The sequence below is a fragment of the Molossus molossus genome, unplaced genomic scaffold, assembly GCF_014108415.1.
Source record: "Molossus molossus isolate mMolMol1 unplaced genomic scaffold, mMolMol1.p scaffold_m16_p_1, whole genome shotgun sequence".
Lineage (NCBI taxonomy): Eukaryota > Metazoa > Chordata > Mammalia > Chiroptera > Molossidae > Molossus > Molossus molossus.
The window spans coordinates 177,457,504-177,474,302 of NW_023425344.1; the positions used below are offsets into that span (position 1 = coordinate 177,457,504).

At 43.0% G+C, this 16,799-nt stretch overlaps 1 protein-coding gene and 1 pseudogene across 1 annotated transcript; both read right to left on the reverse strand.

Moving 5' to 3' along the window:
* Positions 1 to 1,399: 1,399 nt before the first annotated feature.
* Positions 1,400 to 1,521, reverse strand: LOC118620933 (annotated as a pseudogene).
* A 3,864-nt stretch (positions 1,522 to 5,385) lies between these two features.
* LOC118620461 (arginine and glutamate-rich protein 1-like) lies at positions 5,386 to 14,564 on the reverse strand. Its single transcript, XM_036247591.1, is given in 4 exon segments — positions 5,386 to 5,509; positions 5,511 to 5,870; positions 13,381 to 13,433; positions 14,313 to 14,564. Coding segments are annotated over 4 exon segments (789 nt in total).
* Positions 14,565 to 16,799: the final 2,235 nt, after the last annotated feature.

The window sequence follows — 16,799 nt, forward strand, 5'->3', positions numbered from 1 at the left end:
AAAAGAAGTTTTAGCCATTTTTGGAGAAGAGATGATTGTGGCTATTTATGAACGGCACGTTGCTAGGGGACACCATGGGATGAGCACCATGCTAACCGATCACTCACTAATCTCCAGAACTAGCAATGAAGGGGACATATGGGGGAGGGGGACAGAATCCAGGAAGGAATGCAGAGACATTGGGACAAGCACTGTCTGGAGGCAGTGAATCGGCTTTTAGAAAAACCTTCCTTTTTCTCTCCCCATTCCGGTAAAATGATCTGTTCAGGATCTTAGGTCCAACCTTTCCCCTGCTCTCTCATTCAGGGCCCCTTTGTTGCTAGCAGCCTTTTCCTCTATTATGACATTTGGCCTCCTCTGGGAGCAAAGCAGATCTGCTTCCTGCAGAAGCCAAGCCGGGAAATCACCAGGGAGGAAACCAAGAAGTCAGGCTCCCCATGCAGCGAGTCTGAGAACCCGCATTCTCTTGTGTCTGTACACACGTGGCCTGGGAATGTGTGGGAGGCCGAGCGGCCGTGCTCGAGTGCAAGTCGGGGCTCGAGAATGATGCTGAGTGAGCTGCATTGTGACGAGGCTGACTTGCAATCAACTGACACCTGCAAGTTCAGGACATCTGAAATAATAGCAACCTGAGGCAAAGTCAGTCACCGATTTGAAATGCACCTATTGAAAGCTAGGCTGCTAATGTTTAGTTACCTAATAAGCATGGATTTAGGTTGGGAATGACAGGTTCACACAGCTGGCTGGAATCACTGGATCGCCACCTGTGAGATATTAGCCAGCATCCTGGGGGTATCGGGAAGTTATGAGTGCTTTGGGGCAGGATGGTATGCGTGCATGTGTTAGCCTGCTTCCTGAGGCTATCCCCACCTTAGAGATGGGCGGGCTTGAGTATAATTGCCAGATGGATGCTTTGAATCTCATCCAAAGCACTTACTGGAACTGGGAATGCCTTTTATCCCCTCCTACCACTGAGGCTACAGTGAGTGCAGTGCACCTCCTAGTGGCCAGGAGCTTGTGGGGACCGGGTCCCCTTCTGCTGCTGCTGCTCCTGGGAAAAATGCAACAGGTGCTGTTCTCGGGTGGCTTCTGCTGGGCTCCATTGCAGTTCTCCAAACGACAGCAGAGGCTGTCCTCAGTGCTACCAGCCCTTGAATGCCAGCCCTGTCTAAGCTCCCTGATAGCCACCTTTGTGCAAATTTTTAAAGAATGATATCCCGCTGTGATCAAAGAGGACCCCTCTAAGGGAACCATTAAAAAAAAAATGCTCTGCCCTCCCAGGCAAGGTGCTTGGCACGAGGGGCCAGGGCAGGACGCGTGTGCATGCTTGTCCTCTTAGCCCGGTTGGTGCCCTGAGAACATACGTAGGGGTTTTGTGTTTGAGACAGCACACTAGTTTTGGGGGTCTTTTTTCTCCAAAAATCCGTTTAGTATATTGTCTTCAGGTAAAGGACGTGTCAGATATTAAACTGGTAAGAACAGATACTATGCTTGATCTTAGCATAAGGGCCGAAACGTGATTCACTAGTTTTTTTTGGGGGGGGAAGGTTTTATTATGAAATATTTCAAACCTATATAAAATAGATTGAATAAGAAGAAAAGGAAAAAGCACTTAATATTGAAATCACTCAACTTTAATGATTATCAGTTCATGGCTAATTTTATTTATATAGACCTTAACTTTCTCCCCTACCTAAAACTCTCTAAAAAAAAAAAAAATCCTAAAGGGATTACATTTACTCTATAACATTTCATCTGTAAATATTTCAGTATGTATATTTAAATAAGAACTATAAAATGTAAGCAACACCATTACCATAAACAGTTACAAATACACCTGACACCTATATAGTTTTATTAACCACTGTCACCCCAATAAATTCAGTTTAATGAAACAGTTACAAATAGTTAATAGTAATTCCTAATATCAACAAATATCCAAGTCGGTGTTCATATCTTCTTGTTTGTCAGATAATTTATTTTTTTACAATTTGTTTGTTTTAAGCAAGACCCAAATAAGGTCTATATGTTGTGATTAGTTGTTATGTCTCTTAATCGTCTTTTCATTTCTTTTATTTTTTCTGCCATTAAAATTTTTGTTAAAGAAACACCGTCATTTGTTCTGTACTTTCCCACAGTCGGGATTTACTCCTCTCAGAACCGTTGTCCCCCTTGACTCGAGATTGTGCTGTCCATGGTTTCAGTTAGCAGGGGTCAACCCTGGTCCAAAAATATTAAATGAAAAGCGCCGGAAGTGAACAATTCATAAGTTTTAAACTGCGAGCCATTCTGACTCGTCCGAGGGAGTCTCGCAGTGCGGGGCTCCCTCCTCCCTGGGGCCCAATCTCCCCTGCTCCCAGGATCACACGGGGCTCTCCCCGCCCCTCCTGGCTCAGCATGTCCGTCTTAGATGACAGTCCTACGGTCACCTCACCCTTCGTTTACTTAATGCCGCATTCACATAACTTCTACTACAGTATATTAGCAGCTCTTCTATTATTAGTTATTGTTAGTTTCTCACCCTGCCTAATTGAGAAATTAAACTTTGTCATAGGTATGTATTACAGGAAAAACAGCATACATAGGGTTTGGTACCATCCACAATTTCAGGGACCCGCTGGGGGTCTTGGCACACATACCCTGTGGCTAAGGCAGGGCTACTGTATGTACCTAATATTGTCCCAGATGTACAGTCTTTCCCAGCTGTAGGCTTGTCTCTTCATGGTGAGATGCCTTCATGCGCCGTAGGGAAGACTTCTATGGGGAGAGGCTGGCATGGCCAGGGTGAGCCCCTTCTAACTAACTCCTGTGCCCTTGACACGTCCCTGTCGTTACTGAGCACTGTAACTTTCCAGCACAGCAGACGCTCCAGGCTCGCCGTGTCGTCTCCCTGTCCCAGTGGTGGGACCGGCCATTTCTCCAATGAGCTCTGGTACCTGTTAGTGGAGGGTGGTGTTTAGAAATCAAGATCTAGGCACCAGGTGCTTCATTATTATTGAAGGGTTGCTGCTCCCAGGCCTTCTCAGTGGGTAGAGGCAGAAATGTGTGTATGTATATACATGCACAGATGTACGAACATCTATATCTGTCTATATACTTACCTGCATATATATTTTAAAAACACAAGTCCAGCCCTGGCCGGTTTGGCTCAGCGGTTAGAGCGTCCGCCTGCGGTCCTGAGAGGCCCGGGTTCGGTTCCCGCTAAGGGCACGTACCTCGGTTGCAGTTTGTCCCCGGCCCTGGTTGGTCGTGCGGGTGGCAGCCACTCGATGTGTCCCTCTCACATCGATGTTTCCCTCTCTCTCTCTTCCTCTCTCTCCCTCCCACTCTGTCTGTACAAAAAATGGAAAAATGTCCTCGGATGAGGATTAAAAAATAAATAATAAATAAAAACACAAGTCCATTCTGGTAGCTCTGATTCCAATCCAACACAACAAGATTTATTCTTCCCTGTTCTCGTTCACAAGTCCCTTTAACAGTGAAAAGCCGAAATCCCATTATCCTCGATGTATGTACGTATGTGCTCGATCTTCGTCTATCCCACTTAACACACAGTCCTTGTGCGGGCGCTCTCCTACCTCAGAGAAGCCACTGCCCACATCGGCATAATCTCCTTATGTGGGTCTGGCAGCGCCCAGGGTTACCACACACAGCTTCTTATCTAGGCCCCTCATGTCAGACTTTTTTTTACTGAACTAAGATGGAAGAGAGGGAGCAAAAGAGGGGGGGGGAGAGAGAGAGAGAGAGACCAGGAAGGAGAAGGGAAGAAGAAAGAAAGAAAGAAAGAAAGAAAGAAAGAAAGAAAGAAAGAAAGAAAGAAAGAAAGAAAGAAAGAAAGAAAGAAAAGATTTATGTTCATTTTTTAAAAGATGGATTCCATAGAATTAATCAAATTCTCCAGAGTCCATACTCAAAAACGCCAAGAGCTACTACTTATATAGCTTGTAGGAACATAGTTAAGTGTTTTGGCATTCTCAGATGAGAAAAGTGTTTGAAAATAACAGACACCATTGTTCTCCGATGTTCTTTAATGTTTGGAGCGTGGTTAGAAGAGGGTGAAATACCCAAGTAATACGTCATGATTCACTAGGCTATGGAAAGAAAAGAATAGAGCCTCTATGTATCTTTACTTTATGAAATTTTAAAGAACTCAAGCTTTACAAATATTTACTGAAACAGCAAGGTCTGTATGTTAGTCACCTGACACAGATGTTAAGGAAGATGTCCTGAGGCAAGATTAGAAACTCACCATTTCGGAGGTCTGCCTGCCATCCTTTTGGTAACTAAGTGCTATTTGCATATACTCAGTTGTGGGGACTAACAGATGATATTATTTATTTATTTTTATTTATTTTTTCTTTATTGAATCTAGAGAGAGAAGAAGGGAGAAAGAGAGAGAGAAACATTGATGAGAGAGAACATCTATTGGCCACCTCCTCCATGCCCCCCCACTGGGGATTTGGCCCACAACCTGGGCATGTGCCCTGAACAGGAATTGAACTGGCGACCTCCTGGTCAATGGGTTGATGCTCAACCACTGACCCACACCAGCCTGGACAGATGATATTATTTAATTTTAACAAACAAACCATGATGAAATGGAAAAATGACTTTAAAAGATTCCTGAACCCCTGGCAGGTTTGGCTCAGCAGTTGACACATCAGCCCCTGGACCAAAGAGCTGCAGGTTTGATTCCAGTAAAGGGCATGCACCTTGGTTGCGGTTTGGTCCCTGGCCCTGGTTGGGGTCGTTCAAGAGGCAGCCAGTTGATGTGTCTCTCACATCAATGTTACGCTCTCTCTTTCTCTCTCTCTCCCCTTCCCTCCCACACTCCCAATCTATCTGGAGATAAATGGAAAAATAATATCCTTAGGTGAGGATTAAAAAAAATTTCTGCACAGAAACTTAAAATTAAAGGTAAAACTATTAAGGTCAGCACATATTTATGTTAAGGAAATGGTGGCCCTAGCACGACAGCAGCCACTACAACCTCCTCAACAGCCACACAAGAATCAAACAGTGAAGGCTCAAAGTCAGCCCAAAGAATTAGAGACTGTCAAGAGGTGCTTTGAAGTATAAACTTCTATCCACTGTCCTCATAATGACCCCTCTCCCTGTGTGGTTACTTAAGATGCTATGTGCACCAGTGTTCATAACAGCATCACTCCCTATAGCTAAAGCATGGAAGCAACCCAAGTGCCCATCAACAAATGAATGGAAAAGCCAAATGCGGAATACACATACAATGGGATGTTATCCAGATAAGTCTGACATGTGCGATAACATGAATGAACCTTGAGGACATTACGCTAAGTGAAATAAGACAGTCACAGAAAGGCAAATTATTGTATGAGATCTCTCTCTCTCTCTCTCTTTTTTTTTTTTTTATGCTGGATTTTTAATAGAAAGACAGTTTGGACCTGGACTGCCCTTGCCCAAGCTAACATTTTGTTCTTTTTGTTGACATTGCCGCTCTTGTTCTAATGTCATCCTTTCCTCGTGAATCTTTGTCAACAATTCTCAACGGCTCTTCAGCCAGTTTGGCTTGTGCTGCTGCGCTTTTTCGGTTATTCTGCTCCAGTACTTGCTCTAGCTCCTCACGTTTTGCACATTCTTCCTCCTCTCTGGCTTTTTGTGCTGCAAGTCCAGCTTGTCTCAGTTGCTCCGGTTCTTTGAGCAGCTGCTTTTCCATGATACACTTGGCTTCTTCCACCTTTTCGAGAACTTCCAGCTCAATCTCATCCTTCCTTTTCTCCGATTCTTCCTCTACCCTTTTCGCTGCTGGTCCTTCCACTGTTTGTGTTGTTTCTTCATCAATGTGTTTTTCTTCTATTTCCTCCTGCCGCAGTTTTGGGGTCCAGAAGTCCAGACTCAAGATGCAGCAAGGTTGGTTCTTTAGGAGCTCGGAGAGAGGATCTGTTCCACACCTCTCTCAGCTTCTGGTGGTTGCTGGCAATCCTTGGCATTCCTGGGGGGTTCATGGCTTCCGCTCCAGTCTCTGTCTTCACATGTGAATGACTCCTCTTATATGAGGTGCTTGGAGTAGTCAGTCATAGACCGAAAGTAGAATGGTGGTTGCTGGGGGCTGAGGAGAGGCAGGGAATGAGTAGTTACTGTTTAGCGGGTACAAAGTTTCAGTTTTATGAGATGAGGAAGCTATGGAAGTGGATGGTGCTCATGTCTGCACAGCATTATGAATATATTTCCTACCACTGATCTGTAAACTTAAAAATAGTTAAGATGGTCAATTTTATATGTGCATTTTACCACAATGAAAAAATGGGGGGAAAATAGATTAGCCAGTGATAGTATGAAGCCATCATGAGTAGGAAGACAAAAACTGATTCTCCAAATGTGCATTTAGAAATCTGCAGTGTTCCAGTTTCATTACATTTATTAGTCAAACCAATGCCACAGACAGTTTCTCTGAACTCAACAACAAATGTTTGGAAGATTATTTTCTTTACTATTAATAAAAGATTTTAAAAAAATGTCAGTGGGAAACTCTTGCTGTTGAAAGTGGAATAGAAATCAGCATTGCAAAGGCATCAATTACGTTCTGGAGATGCTGTTGGAAGACAGAAATCATTGCTGATAATATGAAGATACAAATATAAGAAAATATGTAGAATGGGAGGTTTGCTATCCAGTCAAATCAGGGGATGGGCAAATTATGGCCCCTTTGGCAAACTGGCCCTTTGCTTAGTTCTGTAAATACAGCATCACTAGACTACAGCTCCCACTCATTTGTTTATGTATTGTCCATGGCTACTTTCATGCTACAATGGCAGAGTTGAGTTGTTGTGACAAAGACTATAAATGGCCCTCAAGGTACAAAATATTTACTATCTGGCCCTTTACAGAAAATGCTTCCTGATATCTGAGTTAGGTGAAAAAGTAAGGTGGTTCTAATATATCAAAGTATATTGTATTTTCTAGAATGTTTCAACACAAAAGCCTTCATTTTTACTTAATAATAAATAATATTTTAAAGATAACAAACACCAATGTTTATAGAAAGTTTGTATACATGTAACCACTAAATCAAGTGGCTGCTTTGACCAGAATAAATAAAGGAATCTGGATTTATAAGCATAGCACTATATATGAAATTTACTCTCCACAGGACTCATAGTCAAGCCATTACTCTAAAAATAGGTGCAGCCAGAAATTTCCAGAGAGCCACAAGATGTCATCAATGAGGTTAATTTTATACAAACACAACTGTTTAAAAACCTTTTGTACCTCACAGAAATTTTCTCATTACCTGTGTCAACATACTTAAATCTGTAACTTAATGTCTATCATCAGTTATGAAAAATTTTCAGTCGTTATCTCTTCAAATGTTTCTTTTGCCCCAATTTTCTCTCTTTTCTAATTATAGATTTTGAATATACTTATTACATATTGTATATCTTCTTTCTTTCCTGTCTGTTTTTTTATTTCTTCATGCTTCAGTCTCTACCAACATTCTCAGACTTGTCTTTTAATTACTTGAACATATTAATCATATATATTTTAAGGAACATATTAATCATATATATTTTAAGGTAATAACTTCATTATTTGGATCCCTTGTGTATTTATATCTGTTTTGTGTGTATTTAAAAATTTTTTTCACTTATGCTTTGTTTTCTTGTATGTATGGTTATTATTATTTGTCTTAAGATCTTGTCATTGAGGAATATTCTAAAGCTCGGAATTGTTCTCGTCCACCGAGAAGATTTACTTTTGTTTAGACCAGCAATTGCAGAGCATCTTAATTCAAACAGGGGTTGACATCCTTTGGAGTTAGGCTTCAGTGCTTGAGAGAGGTTTATTTCTAGTTTACTCTACTTCTAGGTTTAGCCCCTGAAATATGTCCCAGGGCACCTCCTCTGACTTTTGTTTCCCCTAGTCTTATGAATCTGTTGAAAGTTTTGTTTTAGCCTTTCAACCACCACTCTTTAGATGGTTAACTGCCTGAAAGGAAAAAGCAGTTCTAAATGCTCACTGGCCTCTCTGGCTCACCTCTCTCATGGGTCTTCATCCATGATTCCTTATCACCCCCAAACAGCTTTTATTATTATGTTCTGTTTGTTTGTTTAATTTTTCTTGTTGTTTTAAATGAGAAGGCACTTTTGAAACAACCTAAGCTGGAAGCAGGATTCCACTGGAAGGAAAGGATGACGTATGAGGCAGATGTTTCTGAAAGATGAAGTGGACCAAATTTGCTGATATTCTCGCTGATGCCGGGTAGTTATTGTTGAATCAACGAACATTCTCGACCTAGTCCTTCAAGGTAATGGTGATGTTTAAAGTAAGCAAGGAACCACTTTTCCAAATAAAGTTGTGCTGTGGAGAATTTTAAAGAAAGTTTTGAAAAACATTTTCATTGTCTCAAGATTTGTTGTGGAAAAATGATAGATGCCAGGTTGGCACTTGTCAAATCTCTCATCTGCACAGCAGTTAAAAACTAGAAACCATGGTTTCCTAACCTATTTAAATATCTTTAGCTAAAAAATTTCAGTGAATCTTGAAGTCATTTGTTGAAAAAAAAAAAAGCAACATCTTCCAATTGTTTGCTCAACAGCATTAGAAATAGAAAATTACTAACCAGATTCTTTCTCTCCCCACCCAAACTCTTTTGTATAATTGGTAGATGAGGCTTTTTTGTGTGTGTTTGTTTGTTTGTTTTATCCTCACCCAAGGACATTTTTTGATATTTTATTCAGATAGAGTGGGAGGGAAAGAGAGAGAGAGAAACATTGACATGAAAGGGACACATCGAGTGGCTGCCACCCACACAACCCAACCAGAGCCAGGGACAAACTGCAACCGAGGTACGCGCCCTTAGCGGGAACTGAACCCGGGTCTCTCTGGACCGCAGGCCGACGCTCTAACCGCTGAGCCAAACCGGCCAGAGCAGTAGATGAGATATAAATTGTAAGCACCAGTTTATTTTATTTTATATTTTTTGAGTTTTAAAATAATTTTCTTTTTAAAATTTTTAATTATTTTAAATTAATTTATTTTTGTTACAGATGTTTCTCCTTTTTCTCCCATTGACACCCTCCTCCCCATCCCTCCCAGCCCCCCCACCCCCACCCATCCCCAGCATTATTGTCTATGTCCATGGTTACACATACATAGCACCACACTGTAAAAAACATAGCCAATGATGCACTTCCTTCATTTGGATTTAGATATTTTTGTGAGTTTTTTTTTTTCTAAGTGTAGCTTTCATTAAAATCAAATATAAAAGCTAAATTAAAGATCAGATATCTGAAGCCTAGTCAGTAACATAGCTCACATTAGTAATTTCTTAATGAAGTAAAAAATGACTTTGTACTGTTTCAATAAATCTTACTTTAAAACAGTATTTCATCCTTTTTTTCTTTTTTAGAATACAGACACTATATAGATATCTATGTGTATAAACACATATATATTAGGGGTAATGCTAAAAAAATATCTGCTTATTGATATGTAATAAAAAATGTGGATGCCTCTACTCTAGGGAAATATATCAGAGGCAGTGCCTATACTAAAAGAAATTTCAGTGTTTATATTTCAAAGACAAAACAAACTGTTAAAAAAGAAAAACAAACAGCTGGGTTAGCACTCCCTTGAATAGCAGAGCCAGGAGGAAGTTGGAGTTTCTGCTTCAAATTACTTCTCTTTGTTTTTAGACAGCACCATGGTTTCCACAAAGCTCTCCTGAGGCTGGAGATGTTTGCAGCCATGGTTGTAGGAGCGTGAGTTTGGAGTACTGGCAGAACTGTGTGAACTCGGGGAAGTTATAGAAAATCTGCACACCTCCGTTTGCTCATCGCTAGGAGGGGCCAATAATAGTATTTCATTTACTTCTTTTAAAAAAAATTTTTTTTCTTTATTGATTTTAGAGCTAGAGGAAGTGAAAGGGAGAGAGAGAGATAGAAACATCAATTGGCCGCCTCCTGCATGCCCCGCACTGGGGATCGGGCCCACAACCTGGACATGTGTCCTGGCCGGGAATCGAACTGGTGACCTCTTCATGCATGGGTCAATGCTCAACCACTGAGCCACACAGGCCGGACTTCATTTACTTCCTATTACCACTTGACTTCTGAGCAGCCCTCCTGTTTACAGTTGTCTCCCTGCCCATTCTGGTTAATTAATCTATTAAATAAGATGAATTAGAAACATCAACTTTCTTCTGAAGTATCCAAAACGAAAAGACTGACTTTAAAACAATTCTGCCCAGGACTATGTATGAAAATGTCTTCTATTAAAAAGAGTTTCTGAGAAATACCTGTTCTTCCCCCTCTGTCTCCCCTTTCCAACTTGATTTTGAGGTCATGTTGACTCACCGTGGGGTGTGCTGTTTTCAATGGTGTCTGTGTCAAAGAACGGAGTGCTCTAAAGATGCCGTGTCCCATCAATGGAGACGTGAGGAACAGATGATAGGGACCCTCTGGTTCAAGGATGCTGTTTTTCTTTCTTTTGAGTCCACGTTTGTGAGCACAATCCAGTAGTATGGAGACTTACTCCAGAGTTTATATATTTTTTATTTATGTGTAACTTAGCCCAGAGAAAAGAGAACAGGATTTAGAGTCTAGAAACTTCAGTTCTTCTAGACCAGAGGTTCGCAAACTACAGCTTGTGAGCCAAACAAATCCAGCCCACTCACTACCCATAAAACACATACATACACACATACATAAAGTAGTAAATAATGTAGTAAGTAAATCGAGTTTTATTGGAGCACAGACATGCTCAATTCTTTACATATTGTCTATTACATATTCTTTTTGTTTTTTTCTTATTGAGAAATAATTGACATATATCACTTTAAGTTCAATGTATAGAGCATGATGGTTTGATTTGCATATACTGTGAAATGATTACTACAATGTTAGTTAACATCCAGCATTTCATATAGTAGATACAGTCAAAATAAAAGAAAAACATTTCTCCTTGTGATGAAAACACTTAGGATTAACTCTCTTAACAACTTTCCTATATATCTAAGGAATATATTACAGGCAGTGCACCTAGTTCATTAAAACCAAATTATTGTGACCAGTTGTTTCTATGTCAGTGACCCCCCCCCTTTTTTTAAGGAGAAAAACTTCTAAAATAGTTTCATATGTATTGTGTTTTTAAAGTTAGAGTCGATGCATGCTCATTGAATCTTTTAGTGCTTGGGTTTGTCTGCTTGGGTTTTTGAATTGGTCACGTGGGAGAGGAATTCCTTGAAATCTTTTATTTATTTTATGCTTTATATAAAGCACACCATGTTCCCAGGCTCAAATGTTATAAAAGAAACCCTCTCTTCCAAAATAACATATTGTCCAAAGTGGTTGCTCTAACTCGCCTCTGGTCGACGGCGGCTGACTCATTGTGTGCTGGCAAGACTTCCACCTTCCACAAACAGTGTGAATTCTGTACACATTAGGACCGGTTTCCTGTTTGGTCATGCCATGCTAAGAATCAAATGGAGGTTGTGGTTTCTGGATACGGTCTTCAAGAAGGACCTCGCGGTGGGAGAGCTTAGGTGCTATTCTAGTTGTATGACAGAGAAAGGCTCAGGAATCCTCTCATCCATCATCCCTGAACCTCTCCCGTGGCAAAGATCCTAATTCTCTTATTTCCACTAAAACCTTTCCCCTGATCAACTTCCAAGTTTGTCTTGTTTGTACCTTGATTTCCAGACATATAATCAAGAGGGGAGTGTAACAATTCGCATGCTTGTCCCCCAGGATTTAATCTGGGATCCAAATGTTTCTCCCACGTTTTCTTTGGGCTGCTTCCTCTCCCACAGGTCAGCCTCTGGGGCCCCTTCTGTGTTCTCACTCACCTGCTTCCCTAACTCCTAGCACCTTCCACCTCTATCTTTGAAAAAAAAGCTTGTTAAGTTTGTTCTCTACCCCGCCCTTAATTTCTGATACTGGGAAAGGGGGCTCTTCTTTTGCCATTGTGACCTGAGGCTCTGTCTCTCCGTGGCATCTCTCCCCATTTCCGCAGGGCTGTCTAAACTCTTCCCTCCTTGAGAACGTTATGCATGAAGGTCAAAAGTCCAAGGCAAAGGGAATCAAGGGGTTGATTATCATTCTTTGCCATAACTCTAGAGTGTCAGTATATTTTAAAGGATAACGCACAAAATAAAAGCAAAACCTACCCCTAAACTTGTTGATCTGGGGGAATTTTTTCAGGGCTTTTCCTCCACTGCTGTTTCAGAGGGTTATGTTGGAGGGGTAAGGTAGGAGTAGTAAGTCAGCATCTGAATTTTTCTCTTTCTTTGGTCACCACTTTTTTAAAGAGTACAGCATGGGTTTGTACTCTTATATTTCTTATTTGATGTTAATTATGTTGAGATGATTGTTCTTGGGTTTTGAGGGATAAAAATTAACATCTGGCTTCACACTGCCATCCTATTCTGGAAGGCTTTATGGTCTCTCGGGCTTTGGTGTTGGGGGCGCGGGGCGGGGAGTGAACTGTTCAGCTGATCACTTCCCAGAGGCAGTTCCTCAATAAGGCCTTACCAGCTCAGCATCAATATCAAGGCTAAAAAATGTGATGGTAGCGATGTAGATGCATTGAAAACCTGGAACACGTTAGTACCCTTATCCCGTCAACACTGATTGCCAAGGTGGAACTTCCCACGGCAAATGCTGATGAGTTACAAAATAAGCTCAACTCTAGCCTTTCTTTACCTACTTGGATTCAACTTATCCCCCCCCCCCCAATTGTGGTAAAATAGACATAACATAAAATCAACCATCCTAGCCAATTTAAAGTGTACAGTTTAGTGGCACTCATGACTTCACATTGCTATGCAACTGTCACCACCTTTAGTCTCCAGGACGCTCTCCGTCTTTCAGAACTAGAACTCTGTACCCAGTAAGCAATAACTCCCCGTTCTCCTTCTCCCAGCCCCCAACAACTACCATTCTAATTTCTGTCTCTCTGAATTTTCCTATTCTTGGTTCCTCATATAAGGGAAATCAGACAGCATTGTTCTTATTGTGGTTGACTTATTTCATTTAGCATCATGTCCTCAAGATCCATCCATGTTGCAGCATGTGTTGGAGTTTCTCTCCTTTTAAAGCTAAATAGTATTTCACTGTGTGAGAGAGAGAGAGAGTGTGTGTGCATGCGTGTGTATCACATTCTGTTTGTCCATTTATCTGTCAATGGACACTTGGGGTTGTTTCTACCATTTTTGTGAGTAATGCTGCTGAGAACATTGGTGTAAAATATCTCTTCAAGACTCTGTTTTCTATATATATACCCAAAATGGAATTGCTGGATCATATGGTCATTTTATTTTTAATTTCTTAAGGAATCCCCATACTGTTTTCTACCGATTTATTCCTTTTAATTTAAAATAGAATCTCAAGTTATGGAACAATTCACCTGGATTTGGGTTTGCTTTCGAAGGACTGCTGGTAATTTCCCGGTAGCCCGAGCTGGGAAAGCGATGATAGCAATTAAAGCGATACAGCAATACAACCAAACTAGCAAAGCAAAATGGAGCATATGAAATAAACAGCGAACGAGGGACTTGGATATAATGACTCTTTTCCTACTTGGAGCCGTGGTCTGGATAATGCTGACCGTGGCCCTTCTATTTCAGGTGTCCCTGCAGAGGCGGGGCCGGTCCCCCCAGGGAATCAGCTCCATGGCAGACGGAAACGGTGCGGGGTCGATTCATCACGGCCGGGTGTCCGGTGGATTTCACTGGAATGACTCAGTAAGCTGGGCGTCCAGAATGCTACCCTGAGAAACACGGGCAGAGCTCCCTTTGAATGAAAAACAAGGTCTGGAACGCATCTTGTGTCCCCTGCCAGCCGGAGGGCTGACTGCGGGGGAGGCGAAGTCTGCACCGCACGGTGGGCTTTCCTCCCCCAGCGGCGGGGCCATCCCGGGACCTGAGGGAACCTGTTTGTCCAGACGTCAAGCCTGTCCCTTCTCATAGGCTCGGTGAGGCCTGAGGTTGCCTGTTTTCAGGTTCTAGGCTTAGTTCTTATTGACAAAATATAACTTCCAGCTCCAGAAATTGGGGATAAGGGTGGGAAAGAATGTGCTTTTAGAGGCTTATGCTGAAAAAAAAGAAAGAAAGAAAGAGCAAGCACATCAGGCTGCTCACATAGCAATGGCTCTTATAAAACTGCCTTTTGGTGGGTTAAGTGTAAGGGATCCCAAGACATGTGGGTTACATTTTCCGAGAGGCGCACATGGATTTAGAAATCAGAGGAAGGAGATCTTGGCAGTGTGAGTGTGAGGTCTTCCCAGACGCCGATGCCTGGTGGCATGATCACACTTGGTTTTCTGTGATGGTGACTCACAGGAGGGTTGACTGAGTAGCTGTCTGAGAAATGAGGCATTGCCCATGGCCAAATTGAGCAATTCTGACTGAGAACTCGACTCCAGCTCTCCTCACTCAGGTTGGATCTCTGTGTCACCAGCTTCACCAGTGACTCGGCCATTCTCATCCTCTTCATCACTTGGCACATCTGCATGATAAGCACCCACAGCTCTGCCACCCCACACCAATACAGTCCATAAATGGAAGCACGCCCACCCAGCTCCTGCTTCATGCGGGTGAAATGTAGGAGGCACATGGAGTGGAGGAGGCGCGCAGGCACTGGTGTGAAACATGGGTTCAGATCTCAGGGCCACCCCTTCCCCGTTCTTCCCTCAACTCTGCAGCCTTGTTTTCCTCAGTCTGTGAGGATAAAGAGAGGCGACCTGTGCGAAGTGCCTAGAGGAGTGCTGGGTAAGCGGGAGGAGCCTAGTAAATGGCAGTGGTGGTGCTAGGCAGCCCCTTGTTTCGTTTTCCCTGTTCGCCGCGCCACTCCCTGCTTCTGGAGGCTTCCTTATAACCTTTGCCCTCACGGTCTTGCCAGATGCTCTATTCTCAGACCAGAGTTATAAAATGAGAGAGTGCATAAAAATTACCATGGGTGCTTTTGCAAAATGCACATCCCTCCAGGGCCGGTGTGGCTCAGTGGTTGAGCGTCGACCCATGCACCAAGAGGTCGCCAGTTCGATTCCCAGTCAGGGCACATGCCCAGGTTGTGGGCCCGATCCTGGGGCGGGGGTGGGGGGGCATGCAGGAGGTGGCCAGTCAGTGTTCTCTCTCATTGATGTTTCTATTTCCCTCTCCCTTCCTCTCTAAAATCAATAAAGAAAAAAAAAAAGATTTTTAAAGAAAGAAAATGCTCATCTCTGGGTGCTATTGCCAGATTCTTAGGGCTAGAGTGGGACTCTGCCTTCAGAGCTGATGACTGCACTTCACACACACCTGTCCTCTGGACCTCCTCCTGGAGCCACCAAAAATGTGTCCTGTGGCCGTGCACAGTGGCCGCATACAATACTGGCTTGAATTCATGTCTCTCCGGTAATATATTAGCCCTTGATTACACAACACAATGGTATTATCAGGAAATAAACGAAGGACACTCTGCGCTTGAATGACGTTTTGAAAGTGGGGTCTGTGTGAAAAGGGGGCTGGTTGGCAATCAGAGCAGAGGGAGTCCTGAGTAGGTCACATCATATCAATGACCGCTCTCACCCCAGATTCCGCTCTCCTCCATTAAATGCACTTCAGTGAGGGTCTTTCCTCCCGGACTTTGAAATGATCTTTTAGAACAGTGGTCCTGAGACTTCCGGTCAAGACGGAGGGTAGGTAAACGCGGTATCACGTCCTCCCACAACCACATCAAAGTTACAACTAAACTACAGAACAACCATCATCCAAAACTGCCTGAAATCAAGCTCAAAGAAAGTCCTACAACTACGGAATTAAAGCAGCAGCCACATCCAGACTGGTAGGAGGGGCGGTGGCGAGATGGGCTGTTCCCACACCCACGTGTGGCGGATAAAAATCAGGAGGCTCCCGCAGCTGGGAAGGTCCTCCCTGAGGATGGAGGGGTCCCCGTCCCACACCAGGTGCCCCGCTCAGGGTTCCAGTGCCAGGAAGAAAAGTCCCCATAACTTCTGGCTGGAAAAACCAGCAGGAACTGAGGCTCAGGGAGCTGATGCGGCTGGAGCCCCAGGCAGCTCCTTAAAGGGCCCGTGCACGGACTTATTGGACTCTCTCCCTCTAAGCTTGGAGGGGAGGCAGCTCGAGGGGCGCCAGAGACACACAGGGAAGAACTGAGCTGTTTGGCACTGGAGCGAGGGCTGGAGAGGGGGCTTTCTCCTGGACAAACATGCTGTCAGAGGCCTTTGTTCCTTTGGTGAGCCCTTCCTGGGGGCGGCAGATAGTCGCCATGTCTGGGACTCCAGCAACCTGGCTCACACTGGTAGCCCCGCCCCACCCAACTTTCAAGCCCACCCAAGCTGTTGCCACTTGCTTAACCATAGGATTGGACGGTCTTGGATCCTGCTTCAGGTTTTTCCTAAATTCTTTCAAACGAGCAGCATTTGGTCTCAGCGAACCCCATACCTCTCATTAAGTAATACACTAAAACAAACACAGGGAGGCAGCCAAAATGAGGAGACAAAGAAACAGGTCCCAAATGAAAGAACAGAACAAAACCCCAAGAAAAGAACTAAGCGAAATGGAGATAAGCAACCTAACAGATACTGAGTTCAAAATACTGCTTATAAAGATGCTCAATGAACTTAGTGAGAACCTCAGTGAACTTAGGGAGGGCCTCAAGAGCATAAAAAAGGACCAGTTTGAAATCATGGATACACAGTTAGAATTGAAGAAGGCATTAATTGAAATAAAGAATAATTTACACAGCTTCAATAATAGAGTATGTAAATCCAAAGAGCAAACCATCGATTTGGAACATAAGGCAGCAAAAAATGCCCAATCAGAA